At 41.5% G+C, this 20,441-nt stretch overlaps 2 protein-coding genes across 2 annotated transcripts in view; both read left to right on the top strand.

Moving 5' to 3' along the window:
- The first annotated feature begins 357 nt into the window (after positions 1 to 357).
- Positions 358 to 20,441, top strand: part of Gmds (GDP-mannose 4,6-dehydratase) — a 536,488-nt gene continuing 516,404 nt past the window's right edge. The window contains exon 1 of the mRNA XM_038334108.1: positions 358 to 588. Within this exon, the coding sequence (XP_038190036.1) occupies positions 487 to 588 (102 nt within the window). The 5' untranslated portion in view covers positions 358 to 486. The remainder of the gene's footprint in view (positions 589 to 20,441) is intronic.
- Positions 5,500 to 5,898, top strand: LOC119816992 (40S ribosomal protein S12-like). Its single transcript, XM_038334109.1, has one exon. The coding sequence runs from the start codon at positions 5,500 to 5,502 to the stop codon at positions 5,896 to 5,898; it is 399 nt and encodes a 132-aa protein (XP_038190037.1).

Here is a 20,441-nt window from a genome sequence, read left to right as displayed (position 1 = left end):
GATTTGGAATTCAGAGTTTTTTTTTTTTTTCCTACCGAAAAGGTCAGCTCGTCATTCCTCCCGGAATCATCGGGCGATATCGGGATTCCTGGAGACCAAGGCCCAGTCGGACAGCACCCTCTACCCGGTCGTAGTCCGGCATCCTTCCTCTTTCAGGAGCCCGGCGCCCTCAGGCCCCGCCTCCCGGGGAGGCGTGGCTCAGCGTGGAGACCCCGGTGGGGGCGGGGCCGCAGGGGGCGCCGCTGACGCGTCGCTGCTAGGACGAGTGACGCGGCGCCAGCCAGGCCTCAGCCCGGCTCCCGCCGCCCGCCCCGGCTGGGCCGGCCCGCCCCTCGCTCCACGCCCGGCCTCCCGCGCGCCCTGTCAGACTGTGGCGGCCGCTGCAGCTCTGTTAGACGACTGGGGCGCTCACCCACGTCTCTGCCGGCCCGCTGCCCGTCCCACTCCGCCTTCCTCTCGGCTGCACTCTTACCCGCCCGCGGCGACATGGCTCACGCGCCCGCTAGCTGCCCGAGCTCCCGGGTCTCCGGGGACAGCGAGATGGGCAAGCCCAGGAAGGTGGCGCTCATCACGGGCATCACTGGCCAGGTGAGTGCGGGGCGGGGACGAGCGGCCTGTGGCCTCGGGGCACGTGGGCCGCGTCCCCGCGCAGGGCCGCCGAGGCACGGGGAACTGAGCTCGGCGCGTCCCGGAAGATGTGTGCTGCCGCGGGGGTTGAGCCGGCTGCAGCCTGGGCAGCGTGGCTCTCGGCTCGCTCTAGTTGCGCACAGGACCACTCTGTCACACCTGTCCTCTGGGTGACTGTGTCTTTTCTTCCACGGAGCCCAAGAGAGGGAATATCGTACTTTGCAGAGCCTGGTGCCGGGAAGGAAAAGGGCCAGTGTGATCTGTCAATACTGTGTGGAGTCACTTCGCTCACCCTCACTCACCTGATCATCTGCCTTGTTTGGGACACCAGCGGCTGCTGTGGTTTGGTTACCCCTTACCAGCAGAGTTCCGGGTGGAGAAGAGATAATAGGAGTTACAGATCATTTTTATTCTTCATGTTTACACACTTTTCCCTCCTCCATACAAACTTGTGAGAGTCGTGTTTTCACACATTCTGGGGGCGTATCTTGACAGACTGGTCTCAAAGTCTCTAATTCTAGAGACTAGCGTTTCTAATTCCAAAGACATGAACTCCTTGGGTGAGGTAATTAGACTGTGCTGCCTTGAATGTTGGGAGCCATGTGGATTGCTGAACATGGTTAATTTATGGTAGTCATCTCCTAGAGGTGTTGCAACAGGTAGGGCCAACCACTGCCTTATCAAACGGCGCGGTGTGAAATTCAACGGTGTGGAAGTAATGTCTTCTGATGGCGGTCAAAGTAATACTAAAACAAAGATGATAATAACAGCTAATAGGCACCACATCTACATACTTATTATATCGTCCTCACTTGGTTAACACTCAGTATTAGTTTTCACAACAAAGTCCTTATTTCCATTTTTAGATGTACAATTTGAGGCTTAGGAGTTTGCATTTTCTGAGGCCCAACAGGTAAGCAGTGTCTTACTGGGACTGACCTGGTCTCAAAGGTTTCTAGTATTACAAGGGAGCAGATACACAGTCCCCTAACATTAAACTGTTTCAATACTGGATACTGATTATTTTTTCAGTTTTTATTTCATCCCATTTAAAGTACTTACAATGAATAAATGTTTAGTAAGATAGAAGGGTGGGAAAGGATCAAAGGTTGAGGAAGAAAACCAAGTCTGGGGAACCCCCTCTCCCCACAAGAGATGCTCTGCTCTTGAACTGTCCCCGGAGATGCCCTCTTTTTTTTAATGCTAGAGATCTCTTGCAGATGGTTCTCTTTCCTCAAGTTCTCAGACTGATGCTTAAGTATGGATATTTAAGCTCAGATGTTTATTACATTCAGTAGACTTTTTTAGCATTGTTAATATGCTGTGTGCCATATTAGTATGGCTTATATCGATTTAAGTGGCCAGCATTTTGAATCAGTGCAGCTTAGGAGTGGAATCCTATTAGATAGTTGAAAACTGTTGTTTGGTAGATTCTTCATGGAGAGGAAGGCTTGGCAGTCGTGTCCTGTGTTTACCACCCCCCCCCCCCCGCCCAAGCAAGAGTTGTCCCGAAGCTCTGTGTTCAATATATCACTTCCTGACCAGAAGTTTTTGGTTTCTCACTTCATTTCAAACTTCAAACACCTGCTTTGCTCTCAGTTTTGAAAATCAGATCCTTCTGCGTTCTAGTGTACTGCCCATCATTCCCCTGCCACATATCTCTGCATTTTTTTTCTTTCTTGCTTGCTGGTATTGCCTAGGCATCCTGGTGTACCTGCAGCACTATACTAAATTCCGTAGCTGCCGCTCTTTGCTGATGAACTGAATTGCTCTTCTGTTCCTTTGGCATATTTTCTAAGAGAGTGACTCTTACCTTGGGTTCCAAGGATCCTTGAAGGACTGTGACATTAATCCAAGGATCCATGCCTTATTGTACATCTTCTTAATAATATTGGCTGGGAACTTACTGAGCTACCCACTCTTGTAGGCATTCTATATATCCTCATCCAAGAGACAAGAGTGCTTGTATTTGACTGGTTTTCTGGTACTGAGTGTCCAGGAAGACTTGGAAGTAGTGTTTTTATGCTCCCTCCTCTGTAGTTTCTCCTGGGGGTTTTATACCTAATCAAGTGAGATTGTGTCCTTTTGGTCATATACCTAATGAACATGAGAGCTGAACTCTTCAAGAGACACTCTGTTGCTCTAAGCCACCTTGTTATATTATCTTTAGTAGGTCACATACATTTGCCCTTTGTGGGGTTGTGTGTGGTAGTTAAGTCAAGTGGCCTTGCCCTGGCACTTAGGGTTTCATGTGAAGGTCTTAAATGGTTCTCAGATTCCTACCTGAGAGTAATGCGGACAGGCAAGGTGTCTTGTTGGCTCTCTATTTGTAGTCTTACTCTCCAGCTTCTTATGCTAGCTCTCCCTTACTGTCTATTCATGACTCAGTAATAGCTATGTCTCCTTTTCCAAAGTATGTACCCTATTGTATCACCTTCAGAGAAAGCCATGCTCTGGCTTTGCATTGCTGTTCAGGCTCCCTGCCAGCCATTTCCAAAGCTTGCCACCATTGTCTAGCAATGTTTGCTGTCCTCGATTGTGCTCAAGGAAATGATCTTGCTGTTCTTTGAGTATCATTGCCTTCTACCTCATTGGAGCCATTATTTGAAGGTGAATGAATAAATCCTACTCTTTTTTTTTAATCTTAACTCGATGCTTCAGTGTTCTCACATTAATCCTGCCAACTAGAGCCACATAAGGAACTTCCTTAGTACATACTTATTCCTGTTGGTTCTGTAGATAATTTACATATTTCTGCTTGTAAACAGCTTTAAGGCAGAAATCTCATTTCCACACTATTACCGCCTACATGGCTTTTAATGGGCCTTGAAAAATTGTTGACTTACTTTCCCTATTAACAGAACACATCTTCAATGTGTGTCTGCACTACGCAGGTTTGTTTTGAGGCCACTGGTGGTACAAAGGTCTGTAAGTTATATTCTGTACTTGCAAAGGTTTTTGAGGGGTGGAATACAATGCACATGAGAAGACAGAACCCATAAAACCCAAGGTTGTAAGGGAATTTACAATATGAGTGAGTACTCCCTTGTGATGCAAGCTAGAGTTGTCTGGGAAGAGGAAGCTGAGCTGAGAAAATGCCTCCATCAGATTGCTTTTAGTAAGTCTATAAGGGGTTTTCTTGATTGATGATTGGTGTGGGCAGGCCGTAGGCATAGTGGGAGTGGTGCTTCCCGTGGGTCTGGTGGTCCTGAGTTGTATAAGAAGGCAGGCTAAGCAAGAAAGCAAATTAAGTATTCCCCCCATGGCTTCTGCTTCAGTTTCTGCCGTTAGGTTCCTGCCCTGACTCCCCTCAGTGATGGGGTATGACCTGAATATTGTAAGATGAAATAAATCCTCTCCTCCCCAAGTTGCTTTTGGTCATGGTGTTAATCACAGCAATATAATCCCTAACTAAGACATTCCTCCAGCCGTTCAGGAGAAGGCATTGAATACTAGAAGTAGAGGAGACTAGGTAAGCAGTAGATGCAGATGTGTAGAAAGGGGAGTTGGGGACAGTTGGTATGTTTCAAAAAAATTTGTACCACTTATAAAATTACACAATTTCTAAAAAAGATTTCTTTATTTTTCTTTTCTTTTTTAGTTTTTGGTATAGTGGGTAAAACCCAAGGCCTTATGCAGTAGCACAGACTTTATTACTAAACTGCTCTGCCCTGTCACTTTCAAAAAGTATTTTGAGGTGATTTCAATAAAATCTACATCATTGGATCCATGAGGAAAAAGGATGAACTGAGGTTGCAGGTTGGTGCTAATGGTGATTAGTAGGCATGAAGCCCTGGCTTTAATCTTGTGCATTGAAAATAGACAAATAAGCACCTTCAGAATCAAATAAAAAGACTAGGAACCTTCAGGAGAATGACGGAAATAATATGCCTAATCCAGGCTTGAGGACAGTTGTAAAATTTATCTTTGAGCCTTTTTGAAAGTCACTTCAGAACTGATAGGCAAGTGATATGATGATATCATATTCTTAGTTTGTTTCCTCGTCAAAGTCTGTCACTCCCAGGCTGACCCCAAACTCTTACGTTTTCCTTCTGCAGCCCCACTGGCGATGTTGTGACTACAGGCATGTGCTACTATGTCTGGCATAGTAGACAATCTTTTATTTATTTAATTAAAATTATTTATTATTTTATGTTCCTGTGTGATTTTCATGTACACTATGTATGTTCAGGAGCTACAGAGGCCAGAGAAGGCGTTAGATGCCCTGGAACCTAGAATTATAAGTGGTTGCAAGTCCCCATGTGGGTGTTAGAACTGCAGGAGCAGTAACACTGAGTCACCTCTTCTTAAGTTGTAGTAACTTTTAGAAGAAGATAGAAATGCCTTCTGACAAGACTCTTTATAACTCTCGGAGGGACAGTAAAAGCACTTTTTGCTTGAGACTTAGAGAACTGAGTGGCTCAGATATATGTAGATTATCCCCTTTCAAATGTCTGTTGTCTTAAGCAGTTCCCTGCCAGAGAGAAGCAAGTAGAACATTACTATGTTGTTCTTGGGGAGAGAGAGCCTTATCCTATGAATAGTAGCGTGATTAATAGTAATTCTATCATTGGTGTTTAAATATAAAAGCATTGACATGCTGAGGTTCCTTACGCTTAGTAGCAAGCCTCTGAGAGTTTAAGGAGGTGGTTGAGGTCTGGCTAAGCCTTGAGAGGAATACTAATTTAAGGTTCCAGGAATCCATAATGTGAAGCACTGAAGACAGAACATGTGTCTCAGCTACTTTTCTATTGTGATAAAACACTATGACCAAAGCATCTTAAGAAAGAATTTAATCTGGCCGCCGCCAAGTTGCGTGGAAGCGGAGCCACGGGTGCGTTCAAGATTCGCCCTCACCTGTAATCCACTGCCATGGCCGAGGAAGGCATTGCTGCTGGAGGTGTAATGGACGTCAACACTGCTCTTCAAGAGGTGCTGAAGACCGCCCTCATCCACGATGGCCTTGCACGTGGCATCCTCGAAGCTGCCAAAGCCTTAGACAAGCGCCAAGCCCATCTCTGTGTGCTTGCATCCAACAGTGATGAGCCTATGTATGTCAAGTTGGTGGAGGCCCTTTGTGCTGAGCACCAAATCAACCTAATTAAGGTTGATGACAACAAGAAACTCGGGGAATGGGTAGGCCTCTGTAAAATTGATCGAGAGGGAAAGCCATGGAAAGTAGTTGGTTGCGGTTGTGTGGTGGTTAAGGACTATGGCAAAGAATCTCAGGCCAAGGATGTCATCAAAGAGTACTTCAAGTGCAACAAATGAATAAATAAAAATTTTGGCTCAAAAAAAAAGCATTTAATCTGGGGCTTATAGCTTCAGAGGGCCAGAGTCCATGGTGGCAGAGTAAAGACATGGTGGCAGGAACAGTTAGGAGCTCACATTTGATCAGTTAAGTTGAAAGTTGGAAGTTGGAAGGGGCAGGCTGGGAGGTGGGAGGGAGAAAGAGAGAGACAAGCAGAGAATTTTGAAGCCTCAAAGCCTGTCCCCAGAGATACATCTCTTCCACCAATGAGGTCACACCTTCTAATCCTAACTAGTCCTGCCAGTTGTGGACCAAGGATTAAAATGCCTATGTGGGCCAATCTTATTCACTGGTTTTAAACAGTAGACTACATAGTCTAGGTCAAGAGCTGGAAACCTGTCTGTACAATGATGGCAGGAAATATAGGTGAGTGTTGCATTGATAGAGTAGGCTGCTTGACATAAAGTTAGGTTATTCAAGCCATATAACTTTGTTTCAAAATGTATTGGATGGTGTTGATTTCTATTTTCAGTGATTTCCTAATTTCCTGTGGGTAGTTGGTTGAGTATAGGCAAGAAATTGTTAGGGTACAGAGGAGAATTGGATAGCACATACCTAATGAACAAGTTCACATTTAGGGAAAAATGACTTATAACTTAACTTAATGGACTTATACACATTTAAGGCAAAATAACATGTCTGGTTTTATATGTATGTTAGCTTCAGAATTAGTCCCTGCTCCCCCAGGGCTGAGGATGTAATTCATTTGGAAGAGTATTTGCTTAGCATGCTAGGATCCCTGGGTTTAATTTCTAGATTGCTCATGTCTATAATCCTTTCACTTGAGAGATGGAGGCAGGAGGATCATAAGAGCAAGGTCATCCTTGCCTACAGAGTGAGTTCAAGGCTGGTCTGAGTCACACGAGATCCTGTCTACACAAATACAAACTTCCCTTGGTTTACATACTGGGGCTGTAGATCTAAAGTTAAATTATCACAGTCACAGAATAGGGAAGGAGAAAGAGATGTGACATTCATAGGCTACCTACAAGTTGTGCTAGCACTGGGGTTTGAATCTCAGACTCCTGCATGCTAGGTTGTTGGTTTTTGCTCTCTTAAGCCTCTAACAAACATTGTTCCCCATTAATACCAAGAAAGAGATACTTTATGAGCCACAGAAATCAGAGTGAAGAGTTGTACTACAAAAATGTATATTACAGCATTTTACAAATTTGTATAATAAATGAAGATTTTAATAAGTAGTGGAGTCTATTCCCGTATTCAAGGAAAAAACTACATAGCATTTAAAATTTTATTTTAGCAAAATATTTGTATTTTAAAAGATTGAAGATATGTAGAGTATTTAGAAATCTTTAGGATTTGAACTATACAAATTCTAAATTAAGATATGGGGACCAAAGAAAGGGGTCTAACTGAGACTATATTTGTGAGAGAGCCCGCTTGTTTGTTCCTGGCTGCTCAGCCTCAAAATAATCACACAGAAACCATATTATTTGTAGTAATGTTTGGCCAATAGCTTAAGCATATTTCTGGCTAACTCATATCTTAAATTAATCTATCTCCATTAGTCTGTGTTTTGCCACGAGGCTGAGGCTTACTAGGGAAAGTTCGGGTGTCTGTCTCCAGCAGGGCTACATGGCTTCTCCTTGACTCCGCTTTCTTTTGTCTAGCATTCAGTTTAGTTTTCCCTGCCTAGCTCTGTTCTGCCCTGCTATAGGCTTAAAACAGTTTCTTTATTAACCAATGGTATTTACAGCATATAGAGGGGAATCCCACATCTTTGTAACACTCAGATATTCATTGCTTATGCATGACCTTGTTTGGTGGTCAGAACTTTTTTGACTAGACCCTCTTTGGCATAGCTTCCTCTGTATTTGGTTTCAGAATTGCACAGTTGAAAATAAGGTCAATTTTTATTAGTTAATATGTTTTATTAGTTTATGATTTGATTTCACAGATTATAAAAGACACTATTTTAGTTACTGTTCTTTTGCTTTGAAGAGAAACCATGACCAAGGAAAGTCTATAAAGGAAAACATTTAATTGGGGCCTTGCTAACAGTTGTAATCATGGAAGGGAGCATGACAGCAGTAAGCATGGCGGTAGGCAGGTGTGATGCTGCAGGAATAGCTAAGATCTACATCCTGATCTATAAGGAGGGAGAGAAGGAGGGAGGGAGGGAGAGGGGAGGGAGGGAGGGAGGGAGAGAGGGAGAAAGGGGGAGGGGGAGGGAGGGGGAGAGAGGGAGGGGGAGAGAGGGAGAGAGGGAGAGAGAGAGAGAGAGGGAGAGAGAGAGAGACGGGGAGAGAGAGGGAGAGAGATTGATTCTGATGCCTGATGTGGATTTTAAAACCTCAAAGCCCATCCCCAGTAACATACTTCCTCCAATAAGGCCACACCTACCTTAACAAGGCTATACTTCCTAATCCTTCTCAAATAATGCTACTCCCTGGTAACTAAGCATTCAAATATATTCAGACCACGACAGTCCTATCTTACCTGTCCTTATTATCCTGGTGGCTTTCTGTTATAAAGTCTACAATATACCTATGTAATGTACACCTCTATTTGTGTGTACTGGCGAAGGTGTGCTGGGAATAGAGCATTCTCATTAAGCTATTGTTCTGGCTCTTGCCTATCCTTTGAAACAGGTTCTAAATCTTTTTATTAGACAAAAACCATCACTAGATGTGTAGGAAAACCAGAATTATTTGGCTATGATTCCTTGGCAGAAATCTTATATGAGAAGTGAGGCATGCAGTTTACCTGTCAGTATTATGGATGCTTGGTAGGTTATTTAGACAAGGGTTCAGGAGAACCCTTTGTATAGATTGTCTTACATGACCACAGATGGTACCTAGTTTTAGAAACTAGGTTTGCTGGTCTAAAGAAATTTCTTTAAAAGACAGGGTTCCACTCTGCAGTACAGGCAATCCTGTAATTTATTGTGTGCTTAGACTGACCTTAAGTTCATAGCAATCTTCCTGTTTCAGTTTCCTGAGTGTTGTGATTACATGTGTTTGTCTAGTAGTTTGACTTTTAAAATGTCTGTAAATGTGGAAGTGCTTTGTGTGCTCATTGGGTGATGGATCAGCTAGTACAGAAAACTGCAGAAAAGATAGACCAGGGAAGTGGAATGCTGTGACCTCTGAAAGGCATGCTGAAGCTCTGCCATTTTTCTTGGTTTCCATTTAAGGGCTCTAAAGATAAAGAGATAAAATGGTATCTTAGGGTTTCTGTTGCTGTGAAGAGAGACCATGACTAGGGCAACTCTTTTTTTTTTTTTTTTTGGTTTTTCGAGACAGGGTTTCCCTGTAGTTTCTAGAGCCTGTCCTGGATCTAGCTCTTGTAGACCAGGGTGGTCTCGAACTCAGAGATCCGCCTGCCTCTGCCTCCCGAGTGCTGGGATTAAAGGCGTGCGCCACCACCGCCCGGCTCTGGCAACTCTTATAAAGAAAAACATTTAATTGGGGTAGCTTACATTTTCAGAGATTTAGTCTATTATCGCCATTGTGTGACATGGTAGTATGCAGGCAAACTTGGTACTGGAGAAAGAGCTGAAAATCTTTGACTTTCAGGCAACAGGAGTGATCTGAGACACTGGGCTTATCTTGAGCATAGGAGACCTCAAAGACCACCCCCACAGTGGCACACTTCCTCTAACAAGTCTACACCTACTCCAACAAAGTTTCAGCTCCTAATGAGCTTATGGGGGCTAATTACATGCAAACTACCATAAATGGTACTAGTGAGGAGCCTTTTTCTCACCTATGAACTTCTTATTGCCAAAGTTCAAGAATATTAGACAATAATGAAATCCCTTATATTTTTGGGGGTTGGGAGATTTATAACCAGAAGTGGGGTTGGCAGTAGGCAATTCATGTGATTCTCAGAGGCAGTTATTTCTTGAACGGCCCCTCAGAAGTACATTGTTGGAGGGACTTTACACCTGGAGAATGTTGTGAGTTTTGAGATCATGTGTTCATACCAACATCCAGTGTGGTAAGGGAAGCAGATACTTGATTGTGTAGTCATTACAAGTTGCTCCTAGGCTGCTTCCACTTGCATAATTTTGGGAATGTTGCAGTTCCCTTGTTTTCAAGCTTTACTTTTGATCTATTCACTTTTTTGGAAAAAAAATTTTCTTTCTCTTAAATATCTAAGTACTAATTTAGGGTCCCCTCTGTGACTGAATTATCTTTTCTTATAGAAGAGGTTATATTCTTGTGTGTTGGGCCAAAATTATCTCAGGGTCTGTACCTTGAGGCCTGTAGGACAGAGACAAGCCTGGCTAGAGTTTGAAAGATAGTCAAAGCCACCCAGCGAGGATGAGACAGGAAAATCTAGGTAGACGCCCTTCCAGCCAGAGGGAGTGCTTGACTGTCTCTCATTGGCTGGAAGTACCCCCACATCACAGGATGTCACTTAACCTATATAAGCTGATGCTCACAGTAATAAACTGAGTTCCTTCTTTGACTTGACTCCCTATCGTGTCTGATTGTCCTGCATCGTGGGTCTATGGATCTGATTGTCCTGCATTGTGGGGATGCAGAATGGGTAGATAGTGCACTCACCTCTCCCTGGGGAATTAGGCTAAGGAGGCCTAGCACTAGTGCAGATATCCTATGATTTATTATAGAAGTTGTTAGTAATAATGGTTAATTGTGTCAGGTACTGGGATTATAGATATATAATAGGTAACAACAGTTTAAAGTTGCCATTTATGATATTGATGTACTAACAGTAATGGTAATAAATATGATTATAATAATGAATGTGTGCTGAACATTTACTTTGTGTCAGGTACTGGTGAAAGTGTTCTACATTTTGATCAAAATGCATTACTTGTTGAAGTAACAGAACACTTATTAACCGTAAGAGGCACAGAGTTTTTTTTTTTTTTTCTCATGGTTTATTTTTTTTATATTTAAAAATTTCCATCTCCTTCCCTCCTCCTCCCCCCTCCCTCCCCTCCTCTTCCCCCTTCCCTCCCCTCCTTCTCCCCCTTCCCTCCCCTCCCCTCCACCCATACCTCCCCTCCCTCCCTCTCAAGGCCAAGGAGCCATCAGGGTTCCCCACTCTATGCTAAGACCAAGGTCCTCCCAACTCCCCCCAGGTCCAGGAAGGTGATCGACCAAGCTGAGAAGGCTCCCACAGAGCCCGTCCATGAAGAACAATCAGAGCCCAGCGCCATTGTCCTTTGCTTCTCAGTCAGCCTCCGCTGTTGGCCACAGTCAGAGAGACGGGTTTGGTCGCATGATCCATCAGTCCCATTCCAACTGGAGTTGGTGATCTCCCATTAGTTCTGTCCCACCGTTTCCATGAGTGAACGCACCCCTCTCGTTCCTGACTTTCTCCCTCATGTTCTCGCTCCTTCTGCTCCTCATCAGGACCTTGGGAACTCAGTCCAGTGCTTCAATGTGGGGCTCAGTCACCTTCCCCATCTGTCGCCAGCTGGAGGTTCCCTCACGGTCCTGACTTTCTTTCTCATGTTCTCTCTCCTTCTGCTCCTCATCAGGACCTTGGGAGCTCAGTCCGGTGCTCCAAGGTGGGGCTCTGTCATTTTCTTCGTCTATCGTCAGGTGGAGGTTCTATGGTGATATGCAAGAAATCCATCAGTATGGCTATAGGAACTGGCCTTTTCAGGCTCCCTCTCCTCAGCTGCCCAAGGAACTAACTGGGGGCGTCTCCCTGGAAACCTGGGAACCCCTCTAGGGTCAAGTCTCTTGACAACCCTCAGGTAGCTCTTTAAATTAAGATATATGCTTCCCTGCTCTCATATCCACCCTTCCTATATCCCAAGCACCCCATTCCTCCGAGCTCCCCCGCTCTCCCCTTCACACTTTTCTCTCCCCATCTTCCCTTGGCCCAGTCTTGCCCAACCCTCAAGTTCCCAATTTTGCCTGGCGATCGTGTCTACTTGCAATATCCAGGAGGATTACTATATCTTTTTTTGGGAGTTCACCTTCTTATTATCTTCTCAAGGATCCCAAATTTATAGGCTCGATGTCCTTTAATTATGGCTAGAAACCGAATATGAGTGAGTACATCCCATGTTCATCTTTATGGGTCTGGGTTACCTCACTCAGAATAGTGTTTTCTATTTCCATCCATTTGCCTGCAAAATTCAAGATGTCATTGTTTTTTACCACTGAGTAGTATTCTAGCATGTATATATTCCACAGTTTCTTCATCCATTCTTCCACTGAAGGGCATCTAGGCTGTCTCCAGGATCTGGCTATTACAAATAATGCTGCTATGAACATAGATGAGCATATGCTTTTGTTGTATGATTGGGCATCTCTTGGGTAGATTCCCAATAGTGGAATTGCTGGGTCCTGGGGTAGGTTGATCCCGAATTTCCTGAGAAACCGCCACACTGCTTTCCAAAGTGGTTGCACAAGTTTGCATTCCCACCAGCAATGGATGAGTGGAGGCACAGAGTTTTGTCCCAATGTCACTGAGTCAGTTTTCAAAGTCAGAATTCAAGTAGAAATCTCAATATTTCTATTTTCTGCTAGGTTTAGAATTATTATCAGTAAATAAATTCTAAGTGTAGATAACTAAATTATCAAATTGTATATCAAATTTATATATTTTCAAATCTCCTTTTGAGATTGAGTTTTGTGTAGTTCAGGCTTGCCTCAAACTTACTATGTAACCAAGGAGGACATTGAATTCCTCATGCTCCTGCTTCTAGTTCCACTTCCCTTTCCCAGTACTGGGATTTCAGCTATGCACTGCATACCTGGTCTATGGTTTTTGTAGTGCTAGAGCATTAACTGCATTCTAGGCAAGCACTCTCATGGACTAAGCTACATTCCCATTCTCCAAGAGTCTTTATCACGTATAGACTGGCAGATTATAGTAACTAAATAAACCTGGTCATTTATTGGATTATATGTCTCCATTTAATTTTATTTGTGGATAATTTATTGCACAGATATTTGAGTTATGTGGGTTAATTCGTTGGAATGAAGATGTTGATAATAAACTCTGAAGATGGAGACTGTTGCAGAGTGGAATAGAATGAGTTGGGTTTCAAGACCAACTTGAATTTGAATTGCTGTGTTACTAATTCTAGGCCACATGGCTTTGGTAAGTTTGCTACATAGTAAGGGTCTTTGCTTTATCTTTCATCCCAGAGATAACAATAACTGTTTTCTCAAATTTTAGAAAAGGAAGCTTAATGACAGGTAATGGCAGTAAGTCTTGCTTTTCATGAGGAATGCATAGCCAGAAGGGAAAGGAGATAACTAGGCCAGCTGACTTGTGTCCAGTGTGCCTTGTGGAATAAACATGCAAAGCAGATCTTGTCTTATCTTCTCATAAGAGGATTGTGAACAGTAACTTCCACTCTAAATCTTATTGATGGGATTTGCAGTCCTCAGATGAAAGTTTTATTATAATTGGAGATGAAAGGGATATCTTCTGCATTGTCCTGTTTTATCAAAGACTGCTATGTGTCTTTACATTACATGTAATGAAGTGCTGTGTATGGAGGGTCAGAGGCTGGGTTTTAACTCCAGCTAATTGTGTGGCCTTACCATTTCTTGAGTTAGTTTCTTAACTTGCAATGTGAAGGCTACCATGTGTTTCTAGACTGTAGTATAAAGTGCTGTGACTTTACCATTGTATACTGACTACAGTTTTGTGTAAAATTAAAAAAAATAGGTATTTTTATATTTAGCAGCGCAATCTTTTAGTATCAGTTTCAAAGATATGGCCAACAGGAGAATTTTAAAAATGGAACCAGTGAACTATTCATTGCATTATACATAAATGTATAAACTAAGAAGAAACACATAAGAATTGTATTTGGCCAGAAATTGTTAGTGAGACCCAAGTGAAAAATCTGAGCTGTTGTCTTTGTAGAATATGCCAAATAAACAAAGTGTGTGTGTTTTGCAGGGGGAGGGTAAAAGAGGATTTTCAAAATTCCTGTTATCTCTTTTTTCTATGAATTATTTAAAAATATAAACATTTTGAAACTCAAGTTATTATAGTTGAGAGTTTTAGTACATATTTATAGAGGTGTACGGTGTAGAGCTAGGTGCTGGGGATGTGGCAATGAACAAAATAACTGTGGTTTTATTTTCAAGGACTTGATAGACTTATCCCCGGGGTAGCTGTGAGATGAATAATTTTATTGCCATGCTAGTAAGAAATTAATTATTGTATTACAAGAAGACCTGCCCTTAAACATCTTTTAAAATACCATTAATGCAAAAGGTTAATTGAGATCTCCCCTGAGGTCTTCAACTGAAAGTCCATTTTACTTTTTCTTCTTTAAAGAAGGCTTTCATTAAGTTGCCCAGGTGAACCTTTAACCTGCTGTTTTCCTCCTCTCCTTCCTCAGTGATGGGAATCATAGACTTTCATCAGCAGGCATGGCTGAATCGAGCACCTTTTACCAAGGCAATTTATGATTATAATGCCATGTTTGAGAAGGAATTTATTGTGAAGGGTTGGGGAACTGGTTAGAGCACATACTGCTCTTGCAGAGAACCTGAGTTCAGTTCCCAGCATCCCTGTCAGGAAGCTCACAAATGCCTGTAACTCCTGTTCTAGGGCATTTGACATCCTTTTCTGAGGGACACTCACAAGCACAAAACTATATAATAGACAAACACACTCACACACATAATTAAAAAAACAGTAAACCCAAGGTCTCATTGAGTTTGCCCAAGTGACCTTGAATGCTGGGCTTGGGTAGTTCTTTCTGCTCCTCCTGAGCACATGGATTACAGGAGCGTGGCACCATGTCCAGTGTGAGGATGTGCCATTGAGGGATTACTTGTGTGCTGTTTTCTTTTTCTTTTAGAATCAGGAATATTTTGCATAGGTAAGTAGTTAAAGATATTACTGGTTTTATTCTTATTTCCCATTCATAACAGTGATTCCCATTGGAGGTCTTTTCCATTACTTGATCACATGCACTTTTGTATAGGACACAAGTGTACATAAATTGAATGGCATACATGGATTTTAAGCCAAGTGAAAAGCATTTAGTGACTTGCCATCTTGTGGCTACAGAATTTAAAGGCCACATTCACTGATGGGTTATAACTAATTATTTTGTTATAATAAAAAGGCCTAGAAATGCAGACAGAAGGGATTAACTTGATGACATAAGCAATACACTGTCAGAGACACATACAACAAACAGAACTTAGTCCTGGCTCAGGTTGAAATCTAGGTTCAAATCCTGTTTTCAACAACATGTTAAGTAAAGAAAGTGTACCACCTCCCTAGTGTTCCTAGTTAATCTAATTGGTCTCTTGAATGATTCATTTCCTCATTTTTAAGATGGGACTAAATGTACCCACATCACTAACTGATGCACATACTTGAAATGTTGATTATTAATGATTATATATACATTTATGAAACTTTATGAAATGGCAAATCTTAACTTTATAAGTTCTCAAGATAGGATTGAGAGGATGGAAAAATATTTGAAATGAATTTTAGCATATAGTTCGCAGAATGAATTTGAAAATAATAAACTAATGGAGGCAGGAATGTCAGCTCTTGAATTACAAGGAGAACAAACCTAATTGTAAAAGAAAGGGAATGGGGTACAGCAGTATTTTGTGATGAGCTATGTGTAGGAACCTTAGAAATGGAAGATTTATTGACTTCAAGACAAGTCTGGAGACTATCTGGATGGCAGTCTATGTGTGTGTGTGTACAGACTTTGTCTTTGGCAAACCAATAAACAGTTTTTGCACCAAATCTTGTCACTTACCTTAAGTAGCTCAACTGCACATGTAAATCTGCATGTTGAAATGACTGCTTTCCAGAATATCACTTTGGTATTCAATTGTATAGAAGGGTGTCTTACAGGATTAGAGTTTGATGATTTTATACACAGAGACTTTCTTTGCTGAAAGATGTTTATCTCATTTTTCCTTTGAGCTGTTCAGATGATGCCTTTGAAAAGTTACTCTGTGTGAATTTGAGAGGAATACTTTTTCAGACCTTCATATTAATTGTTTTTAACTTTAAGCTGAAAAACTATATTTTAATATTTATATCCACAAACTGTACTTAGAAAATTTACTCTCAAAGTGTGATATAAATTCTTGTGCATTAGGATTGGTTGCAGTGTGAATGAGTTGCTTGGTCATATTTAACAGAAACATATTCCTTAATGCAGAATGAACAAGCCTCTAATTTGCTACATTAGTCCTCTTTTTAAATTAAGACATAACTTTCTGTGTTTCTTAGATGCATACTCAGGCTGAATAGATTTTTTTACAAAATAGTTTTTATTTTTAGACTGTATTTATTCACATTTAAACATTTATTTAATTATAACTGTATTGATGGGGTGTTGTGTAAGCATGGCTCACATATGGAGGTCAGAGGACAACTTGGGGAAGTAGAATCTGCCTTTTCACTCTGTGGGACTTGGGGGTTGAACCCAGGTTCACAGACTTGGTGACAAGCACCTTTACCCACTGAGCCATCTCACCAACCCAAAATTTATACACTTTTTTAACCATAATACATTGGAATTTTGTAGGTATATTCAGGTGCCAGTTGAATTTTTCACTGATTAATACTGATAAATGTAGGTCCCTTTATTGACTTATAGTGGACTCTTTTAACATGTATTCATGGTTGGAAGAGACCCATAGGTCAAAACACAAATATGGAACATGCTTCTGTTTGAGTGGAGTTATTCAAAGGGGAAGAGTTAACAGGAACCTAGCTTGTTAAAGAGTTGTTGAAATTCTGATATTTTTTTTCACAATTGCAGACTAACAAGGTAACCTACAGTTCTATGTATGATGACAGAAGACATTAGAGTCAGGGAAAAAATAACATTTTTTTTATCACCCTCTGGGTAGTATGAACTCATATCTGTGCAGTTTTTTCCATACCTTTCTCCTGCTATGAGACCTGTCAGGGTGGCATGGTGAGCTTAGATGCAGTGCCTGTTCTTAGGTTATGCACCACAGTTGAGAAAATCTGAGGTTAGGAAACTCCCAATTATATGATTATTATTGATATGGAATCTAGTGTTTCCCAGACTGATCTTGTACTAGTAGAAACAAGTGGCTCTATGTATTTTGAGTTACTTGCATGTGCTTCCATGCCTATCTAGAAACAGGGAGTCTGCTTGTCTGCTGCTTTTTTTTTTCAACTTGGGAGAAGGAACCTCAATTGAGAAAATACCTCAGTTAGGTTTGCCTGTAAACGATTCTGTGGGTATTTTCTTGGTTAATGATTTGTGTGGGAGGGCCTAGCCTGTTTTGGGGGGGCTGGGTTTTATTAAAAAACAGGCCGAGCAAGTCACAAAGAACAAGTCAGTAAGCAGCATTCCTCCTTCCTGCTTCCAGGTTCTTTCCCTGCCTCCTCTTCATGATGGACTGTAAGATGTAAGATGAAATAACCGCCCCTCCTTCTCATGTTGCTTTAGGTCATGGTGTTTTATCGCAGCAACAGAAAACAGACAGCCAGTAAATCTGCTCAGTCTTTGCCAAAGGGAAACATTAACTATTTTTTTTAGATAGAAAAGAAATCTCTCTGCTTCAGAGACAGACACTGACTCTATCATAAAGGCTATCAACTTTATAAGTGTTCTTGAAAAGATGGCACAGAACAAAAGTGACCAGTACTTTTGCTTATGAGACTTGCAGAGGAGATTGCCCTTTCTCCTGCCTAGTTTTATGCCATTTTGACGCAAGCTAGAATCATCTGAAAGGAGGGAACGTCAGTTGATAAAATACCTCTGTAGCATCCAGCAGTAAGGCATTTTCTTAATTAGTGATTAATGGGGAGGGCCCGTCCCATTGTGGGTGGTGCTATCCCTGCACTGGTGTTCTGAGTTCTATAAGAAATCAGACTGAGCAAGTCATAGGGAGTAAGCCATAAGCAGCACCCCTTCATGGCCTTTGCATCAGAACCTGCCTCCAGGTTCTTGCCCTGCCTGAGTTCTGTCCTGGTTTCCTTCAGTGATGGCCTAAAATGTGGAAGTGTAAACCAAATAAACTCTTTCCTCCTCAAGTTGTGTTTGGTCATGGTGTTTCATCATTGTAATAGAAACTCTAAGTATCATACCCTTGAAAAACTGCCTCCCCTGGCTCATTGTGGAACAGAAATTCCTAGCTTAACAGTGTAACACAGCTCTTTATGGGTCTCTGTAGGGCACTTGAGCTTCTCTTTGATGCTTTCCTTTAAGAACAGAATGTTAAGATCTGGACTTAGGTGTTTAGTGCTTTTTTTCTCCTTGATGCTGGGGGCCTTGCATGTTAGGGATGCTCTGCTATGTTGAGGCAGCCCTCAATTCAGATACTTAGTGTGGACTGGATGTACATTTTTCTCTATTTAGAAGAGTGGATAGTAAACTAAGTATTCCTGTGATGAAATATTTACTGTTTAATCTGATGTATTAGTCTCTGTGGCACGAAGAACCATCTTACAGAAGAGTCTTTGTCATCACTTCCTTGAATTACCTAGTTAGGTAATATCAACTAAGGCTTAGATATAGTCTCTTATCTTTGACCCTGGGAGAGAGAAAGCATGCTATCTAATGTTTCAAATGTATTCACCAAATAATTTCTCTTGCTACTTTAAAAAATGTCTATTATTTTTATTTTATGTGTATGATTGTTTTGCCTGTATGCATGTCTGGGTATCACATGCATGCCTGATATCCTCAGAGGCCAGAAGGGTTAGTGGAGTTACAGTAGCTGATAGGCAGCATGTGGATGCTGGGTATCTTCTGGGTCCTCTGCAAGATCAAGAAGTTCTCTGAACCACTGCGTCACCTCTCCAGTCCCTCTTGCAGTTTGTTTTTTTTAGAAGCATTATCTAATTTTAACTCTTTTCTTAATTTTTGATGTCACTGATAGTATTTTTGAGGATGTTTTTCTTGTGTTTATTCTATGCAAATATATTCTGCCTTCAATGTAAAAAAACAGATCTTTCCAGATTTTCCTGAGTCCTTTAAATTATGTTTTGATCTTTACGAGTTTTGATGTTGACTTTGGAATGTAGTCTAGAAACATTCCAGTGTAGTCTAGCCACACATTTTATTAAAGGGAGTCTGCTATGGGTACCATGGGATGTTTTTCTAGGGCTGGGGATGTGGCTCAGTGGTAGAGTATTGTCTGGCATGTGTGAGGCCCTGGATTCAATTTATCCAGAGCCACCAAAGAAACTTCTCCCAAATGAACAAAATAAAGCCGAAGCAAAGGCATTTTAAAATGCTTTTCTTTTAAGTAGGACCTCCTAGGAAGGAGCAAGAAAGATTGTGAAGGGAGAATCAAAAGAACTACCTGCCCACTGGATTCACTAGAGTGAAGTCTGAAGAGGGACGGAAGGGCTTTGCCTTACTTCTATGTTTGTATCTAGCACAAGTGATTTTTAAGTTGTCAGTGTCCATGAGTAGGGCCATTTCACTACTGTGTTCTTAACCCAGTGCTTAGAATATGGTAGGTCCCACTGAATGCATGTTGAATACTTTGGAGTTACTGTCACCTCTGTAAAACTGTGGGAAGAGTGTACTGGGTGAAAGAGGACTGGGATTATGGGTGTCTTACTTTGGAAGGAAACAGATAACTAGAACCCCTGGGCCAAATCTAGATGTTATGCATTTTTGACAGAGTTGAATAGCTACAGCCGAGATTATGGCTTCCAAAGCCTCAAGGATTTACAATGCGGCTTATTACTGAAGCCTTTTGCCAAATGTACTGTAGAGCTGTGTTTCTCAAGAAGATGAGAGGGTAATGATTAATACGGAACAGGGAGACATGAATGTTTTGGGTTTTTTATGGGGGTGGGAAATATATAATAATATAAATTTACTATTAGTGATGCATTAAGTATATTTATCATGATCATGTTGCATAACCACTATCATTGTCTAGTTCCCTAATATTTTCTATAACTCTAAAATGTAATCTCATTCTCACTGGTTATGTGATTTATGATCTTTGTGTATAGCTTCTTTGACTGAGTGAAAGTGTCTTGTCTTGTTTTCTGTTGCTATAGCACAACATGAGACCTGATACATTTCTAAAGGAAAAGGTTTATTTTGATTTATAGTTTTAGACTGGAAAGTATAGATTTTGCATTTTGTAAGGGCCATATGCTGCTGCTTTAATCCACTGAGGAAAATAAGCTTGTGTGAATAGGAGAGATCACATGGCATCTGAGGAAGCAAGAGGAAGCTTAACTGTTTATAAATATGTGCTCTTGTAGTAACTAGTTTAGTCTCCTGAAATCAAGATGGCACTCATCTATCATGAAGGCTGTGCCACTACAACCCAGACATTGCCTACTAAGCTCTACTTTCCCTACTGCCATATTGAAAAATTAGGTTCCAACATGATTTTGGGTGGCAAGGAACAATAGCAGTTATGTTTTTATGTTGTAGTAGGGGTCAGAACCTTTTGATGACTAAATAGTATTCCATTGTAAATGTGCCACATCTTGTTTATTGTCGATGGTCATGTGGGTTGTTGTGTGTGCACCTGTTGCCCCTCAGGAATAATGATGCATTGAACATTCCTGTAGAGTACCTCTT

The sequence above is a fragment of the Arvicola amphibius genome, chromosome 6 (assembly GCF_903992535.2).
Source record: "Arvicola amphibius chromosome 6, mArvAmp1.2, whole genome shotgun sequence".
In the NCBI taxonomy this organism is placed as follows: domain Eukaryota; kingdom Metazoa; phylum Chordata; class Mammalia; order Rodentia; family Cricetidae; genus Arvicola; species Arvicola amphibius.
This window is presented reverse-complemented; position numbering and strand designations above follow the sequence as displayed.

Excerpts from the sequence above, each read along its gene's own strand:
- LOC119816992 (XM_038334109.1), top strand. The coding sequence starts at position 5,500 with ATGGCCGAGGAAGGCATTGCTGCTGGAGGTGTAATGGACGTCAACACT.